The sequence below is a fragment of the Brienomyrus brachyistius genome, chromosome 22 (genome assembly GCF_023856365.1).
Source record: "Brienomyrus brachyistius isolate T26 chromosome 22, BBRACH_0.4, whole genome shotgun sequence".
Classification (NCBI taxonomy): Eukaryota; Metazoa; Chordata; class Actinopteri; order Osteoglossiformes; family Mormyridae; genus Brienomyrus; species Brienomyrus brachyistius.
The window spans coordinates 11,074,784-11,084,217 of NC_064554.1; the positions used below are offsets into that span (position 1 = coordinate 11,074,784).

The 9,434-nt window shown below is 47.0% G+C and overlaps 1 protein-coding gene across 1 annotated transcript; it reads right to left on the reverse strand.

The window, feature by feature from the left end:
- Nucleotides 1-6: 6 nt before the first annotated feature.
- rac2 (Rac family small GTPase 2) lies at nt 7-9,243 on the reverse strand. The gene is made up of 7 exons (XM_048992441.1): nt 9,085-9,243; nt 5,586-5,657; nt 5,166-5,283; nt 4,417-4,479; nt 1,648-1,807; nt 946-1,078; nt 7-719 (listed from the first exon to the last, which is right to left on the reverse strand). The coding sequence occupies exons 1-6, from the start codon at nt 9,117-9,119 to the stop codon at nt 948-950; spliced, it is 579 nt and encodes a 192-aa protein (XP_048848398.1). The 5' UTR covers nt 9,120-9,243; the 3' UTR covers nt 7-719; nt 946-947.
- Between the last annotated feature and the right edge of the window lie 191 nt (nt 9,244-9,434).

Consider the following 9,434-nt stretch of genomic DNA (forward strand, 5'->3'; position numbering starts at 1 on the left):
GAATCGTTGCATGAAATAGATCCATTTATTTAAAAACACAGACACACATGTGCGCACAATCCCCGGTAAAGAGACTGCATTAGTGAATGCAATGCAGATCTAGGCGATTTTAACAGCAGTCTCAACTCAGAGGTATCTGACACTGAACTCTATAAATGAGTGTAGGATCACTGTCACATACAGTATGGCAAGCTTGGTAAGCCTCTCTCAGGCCCGTACACCTTTAGACGTTCTTACAGTATGTGATCTTTCAAGAACATCCAGCATACAGGCAGCCCCCAGGTTATGGACGAGATCCGTATCCGGAGTCTGTCTTAAAATAATTCGTAGGTAAGTTGGAAAAGTAAATGCCGTATAGAATAATAATGATAATTATAATAATTATTATTATTATACAGTAAAAATAAAAGTAAACATGGTACTGCACTGTACCTCTAGCCAACAAAACGGTGAAGCCATGCAATGTTTTTAGGAACGTGCCACAAAGTCCTGCCTGCATTCTTTGTTATTAACCCAAATTATTAATATATCAGGATTTAAGGCGGTTCATCCGTAAGTTGGAGCTGTCCGTAAGTCAGGCTCTCTTAACCCGGGATTAACATTATCTTAACACATAGCTTCACTTACATAGTAACATTTCATACACGGGGGAAAAACAAATCGTGATGATGATTGTGATCCACCGTCGTTTTCTGGTTCATATTCGTTTTCATGGCGATCTGGGAAGTCACACAGAGGTAGAGAGGTATAAACGTTAGGCTCACTGTAAAGCAGGGTAAGATAGTGTAGGGATTACACCCTGCATTGTGACATGGAGGAGCCTCGGAATGCTGGTGCTCTTTACTTTTTTCTGGAATGGGTGAATAATTCTGTGTGTGAGGGAATCCGCGACCTTGGTGCAGGACTCCGCCTTTTACACCCGTTCTTAGGCTCGCCTACACTCACCCTCAGAGGAGCTGGCAGGAGTTCTTCTTAACTTTGGTGGGTTGGGGACACAGGACGGCACGGATGGCCTCGTCAAAGACGGCCTTCAGTCCCCTCTGCGTCAGGGCAGAGCATTCCAGGTACTTCACAGAGTCTGCGAGGGCCAGGGAGAGTCGGAGTTCCACAGAGTCATGCATCTCATACAGGCATGTGTCAGTTCCCACTTAATGTGCTCACTGTGGGTAGGGCTACGAATTTAGCTGTCCCACATATTAGCATGATTACAGTAACTCATTAAAAACCACATCCCCTTTTTAACCACTCCTCTTTTACTTAAACTGCTAGCATTTTGTCAGATATTAAGCAGCATCTTAGAATGTAAGAGAGCATGAGAAGTCCCAAGGAGCAGGAGAGCGTGTAGATCTGACGGTCCAGCTTCTCTTTTGTAAAATAAAATAATATAATCATCAAAATATTGATATTGGAAGGCACAGACTTGAAACTAGCATCTCTGACAGTAATCTATAAGCCAGGAGTGGAACCAGACGTGGTTGTTTTGCAAATCCCCAAAACAACAAACAGCAAATCCTAGCACCTTAATTATTATTAAGCTGATAATATAATACAATCAAATAAAACCAGTGAATAATATACAGAAATCCAGTCAAGAATGGCCAGTATGTACGCATGTATAATTAAATGTATATAAAATGTGCAGCCTACCAATCTCTTTGGCCAGAGCTAGTCCTTGTGGATACGTTATGGGAGCCAGCTTCTTCTCCTTCAGCTTCTCGATGGTTTCCTTCTCGTCCCGGAGGTCCAGCTTGGTGCCCACAAGGATGATGGGGGTGGAGGGACAGTGGTGTCGTACCTCTGGGTACCACTAGGGGGAGATGCGGGTAAAGGTCATTCAGGTGTCCTTAGCGACGGTATCATGGTGAAAGAAAGGGAGCTTCGAACCCGTGCTTCTGGGCTGCAGCCAGGTACTTTGGGATGCTGTAGGTGAAGGTAGGTTAGTGATTACTTCCCTCATTTAGTGTATCGCGTTAATGTGTCACTCGTCATGATTGAGGCTGCTGTGTTTATCAGGCATGAAAGGTGCTGCGTCTGCATTCAGTGCTGATTACATTTCTAATGTTTTTTAAGTGGAGGCTTTTGAGCCAATTTGCTCTTACATCGTTTAAAACCTCCACCCACTCATAACCTTTCATTTACAGATCAGGCTCATTAACCACTGCACCCCCTGCTGCCTCAGATATTATTCATGTCCTCTTGGAATTATAGGTACTTGTTTTGCGCAGCGGGTGTAATTCACACGAGAAGGCGAGCCGTCTGTGTGGCCAGGCTCAGTAACCGGCTGCTGCCGTGTTGCATTTCAGTGCCTGGTAGCTGTGAGGCTCAACTGCCGGCCGCCTTTCTCTTGAAAGGCTGCTGCTAACCTTCAGCGATAGCAACATGTTTCACACCCCGGAGGAGAAAGACACACTTGAGATGTGTGGAAATCTACAGTATGCTGTGACTCACCGCCGTCGAGCGAGCGTGCCTCGCTGTCCGGTCTGCACAGGGCACTCCAGATAGAGCTAGTCCGAGCCGGTCACTGCTTCTGTTTGCATAGCGATAACGCCTTTTCTTGGAATATTTGGAATCTTAAGTGCAGCAGTAATTAAGAAGTTAGTCAAGAATTAATAAGGCGGGAGGCACTAATGTGGCTGGGAATCCCGCAGAGGGTGTCCCCCAGCCCAGGGGGAGACGTCAGGGGCCTCGGCACAGGCCCATGAGTGTGCGAGCGTGGATAATGAAAGCCCTGGTTTGGGGGTGGGGGAGCGTTCTTTGTCTGACCCTGCCCTAGTCACGTCCCCTGCACCGTCTAGAACAAGCTCCCTGTCATCCTGACCAGGGGAAGCGATTAGAAGACGGGGTTAGTGTCCTGTGCCTTCTGGTGTCTCTGCCAAACGCTGTCCCCACACGCAGCAGGGCTGGTGAGCTAAAAGTTACAGGCTCAAATCACACATCAGGAATTGCTTTCAGAGGCACAATCCACACTGAAGGACCTGGGAAATAAATCTGTCAAATGATTATGCAACATACGGGACAGCAGGTGGCGCAGCAGTTAAAGAGCTGAAATCATCTTCTACATTTTGCCAGTCCCCACTACCGCTGGCGGGAAACATCGTCGCCCGAGTGGAGATGACTGCAGGAGAGGCCGTTGCGTACGATTGGAATGACGCTATCCCAGTGTCGTCACTGCAGCTGGCTGCCCCCGACTGTCCCCAGTGCTCAGGAATCTCAGTTTATGTGCTTCTAATGCCTCACTGAACTGCAATACCCATCACTGGCTCCAGGGGTAAGGGGCTCTCAGAGCTACTCCAATGCTATTTAAAGTACTCACAATTGTAAAAGAGAAACCACCAGACTGAGCAACCTGGTGGTCGGGGAGGGTTACTGCAAGACCTCTGCTGATACTAAATATCCAACGCTGGCAGTTTCACTGCATTTGCGAGCTTCTGACGTAAGCATGAATTTTGGTAGTGTGTGTACTGTATGCTTACATGTGTGTACACTTACACACACTGAGAGACCCCCCCCCCCCACCTTTTTTTTCTCCCAGCATTAGTTAATGGACCTTTAAAGAGGTGGGGGGGGAGACTGAAACTCAGTGGGCTGCTCAGAAGCCCCCCCCCCCTCCAGTTCTGCATAAGGGGTCCCTGGTTCTTTAAATAGATTTTAAGGTGTCAGGGAAACATTTTCATTTGTCACTATTGCATTTGCATATGGGGGAATGTTGCCATGGCGACTCCCTTGAAAAGATGAAATTACTTTTGTAAAAAGGGAAGGGAAAGAACACTGGGGGATTTCTGTGGCTGGTATTTGAAGACGAGGCCGCTTACATTGTGCCTAGTGAGCCGTTCTTACACTTAATTAGAAACTGAAAGGACACTAAGGTTTTACAACTAAAGCGATTCCTGCGTTCCTGTTTTTAGCAGATTCTCAGCCGTCTTGTGAAACTCCTGCAATTCTTTAGTGGCTCATAACAGTTTGTGAACAATGGTTGAAAACACTGTATGGCAGGTGTTCCCGTGTTGTATGTAGGACCCTCTGGTGTCAGCCAGAGGAATTACAGGGGGAAAAAAAGCACTTTCCAGTCTGTTAGCGCAAATCTGCAGCGCCCACTGGGGGCTCGCTTAGGGATTACGCAGATTTTAATCAGAGATATACTGCGGTTATTTTTAGCGTGAGGAATAAATAAAGAGCAGCGCTGGCAGCGGCCGCCTGCTGGAATCTCTCGTGACTCATCACCCTGGAGAGTCACCATCGCGCCTCCCTCCATGGAACTCGGGGTACGTCGGTGTTCGTTACGGCTTCGTTAGTGCCTCGCTGGCGCGGTGCCAGAGGCAGTGTCATCTCGCTAATTCAGCTGTGCTATCTATACATCAGAGACAGGCCGCCATTGCATCCGCCCACCCCCAGCTCCCCGCAGCCGTGTCCGCTCACCTTGGCTCTGACGTTCTCGTATGATGCCGGGCTCACCAGAGAGAAGCAGATCAGGAAAACGTCCTGGAAGAAACACGCATGTGTACACGTTAGCGACACGTTAGCGGCACGTTAGCGATGCATTAGCTAGAGGGAGGGGTGGCGGGGGGGGGGGACGCGTCAGCCCCTGTGATGAGTCTGCCAGCTATCTTCCTGTAACTCTCCTGCTCACATTCACAATTGGCTGGTGTCCGGCCTCCCTAGTTAGCAGGGGTGGGCTGGGGAGGGGGGGGGTTGCTAGATTGCGGGGGAGGAGATGAAATTAATTGGAAAAAGAGTGTGACTGCGTACGAGAGCTATAGCTTAATTAATTCTACTGAACAGAAGCTTGTCTGCCTGGAGGGGGGGGGCTGCATCAGGTGGGTTGGCTTTCAACGCTGGGGAGGAATCGCCGCCCATCAGTATGTGTGTGGCCCGGTGGGGTGACTCTCCATGCTCTTGAGCTGGAGGTTGCTGGTTCCAACCCCAGCAGAATAGCCACGGATCCCTTGGGCCCATGAGTGAGGCCCTTACTGGCCTGAAATGCTCTGGGACGCTGGATAAATGGACTATTTATGTGTGTTTGTGTGTAGGATGGGATAAGTGAAAAGAAGCATTCTGTACTGTATAAATGGCTAAGCATCATTAATTTTTTTATGAAGAAGCTGAACCAAGGATGCGTGTTAGCAAGGCGCTCTGTTAACCAAAGGCCGGGAAGGAGGGGCCTGTACCGTCTGGGGGTAGGACAGGGGCCGCAGTCGGTCGTAGTCCTCCTGACCCGCTGTGTCCCACAGCCCCAGGTTGACGGGTTTACTGTCCACCATGACGTTGGCAGAGTAGTTGTCAAATCTGAAAGAAACACACACATCACATCTGTACCTGAAGTGGAACCTCCTTCTGCAGAAATGTCCATATCTCAAAATTTCATGCATCGAAATAAATGTACTTTCTTTGGTTAAACGCCCTGTCTGGCCAATGGGGGCGAAATCCTCGCTAGTGAAGCGCGAGTCTGTATGGAGTGCACTTCACATCAAAGCGGTGAGACGGGCGGTTGGCAGAATTCGTTAGTGTGCCGTTCTCAGTATGACAGTACAGCGCGTGTTGTTGCTGTACCCTCAGATTCCTCTAGAGGGCAGCGACACGATACTCACACAGTGGGGATGTATTCTCCGGGGAAGGCATTGGTGGTGTAACTGATGAGGAGACAGGTCTTCCCCACAGCACTGAAATAAGAGGACACACATGTATAAATATGCACCAAACCCTTTTTACCCTGCACGTCCGAAAGGATTGGTTCTTAGTTTATACTATTTTCCCCTGTCTTTTAATAATGTTCGAGCTGAGCAAATTGCTGTAGTCATAAAAAAACGGTTGGGACTTCTTCGTAATTTTTTTTACCCAGGAATGCGGTCACATAAGTGCAAATTGCCGTTACTCCCCAGCAAACCGCACTGTTTTTACCAAATTGCAACACCTGAAATTCCTGCCAGCAGAGGGCGCACCCAGCGAGCACCCGAGGACAGAGATGGCGATCTCGAACTGTATCCAAGAGCGAGGCAAGAAGAGGATGGGGCTTCTGAGAAAAACTGAGGTGTCAGTCTAGCGGAGCTTGTACCAGAGTGACCTTCTTCTGTCTTTATCATCAGCAAGTGTAACAGTGGACTAAAGCAAGACCACGTGATCTCCAGAGAGCGGGGCTTTGAAAGAAGGCGGGGTTTGAGGTTTCACGTCTTTCCTGTATGAAACTGAGACTGAGACCAAAATAAAAGACATAAGTTCTGATGCTGACTTTTCTGTTGAGTGTAATGCTGTGGTGCTTCATCGACGCTGACCTAAGCAACTAGAAAAAATTCTGCACTGAGTAAAACAACTGTCTTGACCAACCTGAATTCTGGCCACAGGTCGCAGTCTCTACTAAATTTTGCTCATTATATGGAAGCCATAAAGCCAGTTCTCCTTAAACAACTCTTCATTGTTACCCTATATAAACTCCTACACGCTCTGTGCAGCTTCTCCTGAATTATTATTCATAGCACATTATTATATGAGAGCACCAACATGAACATGGATGCAGCCTTTGCCAGCAAAAAGCCTAGAAATCCTCATTTAGCCCATTTTTATTACTTCCCTGTTTTACTCTTCTGGCAGAGAGCAGTTTTTTTACACAACAGCACCTCTGAAGCAGGTGCTTCTGGGAATGTCAGTGTCTAGGGGTGTTTCTCAATATGCAATATGCTTCACATCATCTTCCATCGCTGAAGACCAGATCCCATGCTCCAGAAGAGAAGCACAGAGGACAGTAAAAATCTCAGGATGTTGTACTTGCCATGCCCCAAATATGAAGGAAACATCAGTTGCATCCTCACCAAACGACTCCAATCTCATGATTCATTGCGCCCCAAGTGTGTTTTTGGGAGGTAAGTGAGCAAGACCGATCTTGCCAAGACCACAAGTAGTGCTTGGTATTGAGAAACATCCTAAGTTAGTCGTTTTTCTCAGGACCATCTTGGACCAAAGTGGCAGGTCCCTTGCCTCCACACATGTCCTGTGTTCTGGTTCCCAAAAACTCAGTTGGCGCTCAGAATCAGCCCAGCTGGTTCTACAGAGTTAGTCCCATGACCCTCAAAAGAGCAGATGTGCATCTCTTCTCGTGTCAGTTAGAGACGGCAGATAACGCTCCATGAGCCAAATAGCTGAAGACTGGCTTCTTGTTCTCTTATTTATGTCTTTGGTTGTGTTGCTTATCTGAGACACTCTCTCAAAGCACGTTAGAGTTTGGACTCTATTGTTCATGCCTGTTATTTTTATAGAATGACATTTGCGATTAAGTTCTCGTCACCTGTGGGATTTAAAGCTATGTTGTTCTGGCCAATGGTGTAGGGGAGAGTTTGATAATGTGGGTCAGGGGCACAACTTAATAATCAAAATATAAAATGTCTGTTTATTGGGCGGATGAATGAAACAAAATTAAATGTCGGAGACGGGGATGGTTGTCCCCATTTCACCCCGGATGTTTGCCCCCAGTTCTTGCCACAAAGTCTGTACAGTGATCCGTGGATTTGATGCAGGCCCGTAGCCAGACATAAATTTCATGGTGGTTGGCAACCCTGACATTGGGGGGAGGCCCCCCTCAGTATTTTGGATGATCCTGGGGGAGGGGTTTCGTACATTCGTGGGTGCCTGAAGCAAAATTCGAGGGGAGTTCAAGCTTATAATTTTGCTACCTGGATACTTATCTGATTGGCAACCAAAAAAAAAAAAATGCAGGGTGGGGCTTTGTAACCTGTTATTTTACTACATGGCCTCATTTTCCCTTTAAGTTGAAATACAATACAGACCCCAATAATTGGTTGATCAGTGAGTGTTGCCAAACTCCTGTCAGGTCTTTATGAGCTACACCACTGTAGGATGTCAAATTCATAGATATTCATAGATGCTGGAGATCGCCAGAGTATCATTTGAATTTAAATTGCATCCAGTAAGCGCTGCCCTTCCGTGCCGCTTCTGCTTACATGGCTGGATGTGGCTAACGTGCGACCGCTTTGCACCCTGCCTGTATCTCGCAGATCAGCCAGCGCCTGCGCTTTACCTCTGCGCTACCACAGACGCGACTGGCTGTTTTCTGCTTGAATTCCAGGTCAAGCCGCTGCTGACTCTTGATTTAAAATGATGGGGTGAGCAGGACATCAGTTTAGTTTAGATGTGATAGTTACACTCTCGGATGCTGCTGACCCCATGGAGCCTTTCCTTACGAAGGATGGAGAAAAGCAGAAGAGCAATGAACGTCTGGCTTCACTTTTTGCCTTATAACTACCGTCTGAGCCTAACCCCGGAGCACCAGATCAGCGCTGCCCTCGAGAGAGTGCATGTCTCTGGCCCCTACAACACAGCACGTGGTGCCAAGAAGCAGAAGAGGAAGGAAAAAGAGGAACTCGTTAGCTACAGAAAGCAACGCACCTTTCGCTCCTACCCGTACATTTACATATAACTTCCTTTCACGTTATCCACCTGAAGACCCCCCGACCCGCCGCCCTTTCCCCATTACCGCCTCCCTACTTCCATCCCTGCCTGAACCTCGCCGTCATTTACAGAAGTTCCTGTTCCTGCTACGACTAACCTGATGTAGTTACTTTTGCATACCGGTTTAGATATCCGCGCTTAAAAACTCACATTTTACATGCAGAGGTACCGCTATTTACCCTTGTGGGTAAAGTCCCAGTTCACCTATAGACCAGCAGATCTCTTAACTAGGCTACTTATACCTTAAAGCACTTCCGATCACAAGTGACTTAATGTTGCCAAATACTTCATTTTCAAACCCTCTTGTCATTTATTTTTGGATACTTTGGCGCCATAAACAAGTTACTTTAATTGCATGAGCCTAAAACGTAGGTATATGGTTAAATGCAAACTGTAACTTTCCATAATTACCCGTAAATGGATCGGAACCCGAACCCTTCCACGCTCTCCGTATCAGGTTTTATACAAGCTTTTATATTTTCCGTTATTGTTTTCTTAACATAATGCTTAAATCGGAACAATAACGTGAATATGCAAATTGCTAGATTGGATAAGCGAGTGTGCTTTTTTTTACATTCCAGCTACAACATTCAATTAATAAAATGTTAAATTAACAAAGAATTAACTTACCCATCGCCCACCACCACACATTTAATGGCTTGCATCGCTTCTTTTCTTTTAATTCGGGCACTTTATGAACGAGGAGGAAACAATGTCAGCCGTCCCCAGTCTGTCTCCCTGGGTGTAGTTTCTTCCGCAGAGTCACCCTGTCCTCTCTCTCTCTCTTTCTCTCTCGCTCTCTGTCAGCTTGAGCTTCCGTCCTGTCAGTCGTCAGTAGTCCACTATCCATCAGATGGTCAGCAGGACACCACACGTTCCACGTTGCAATCATACTCACTTCATACATTGCCGAATAGTAAACTTAATCATCATCATCGTTGTTAATGCTGTTAATGGTGTTATTGATTTTGTCGTTGTTA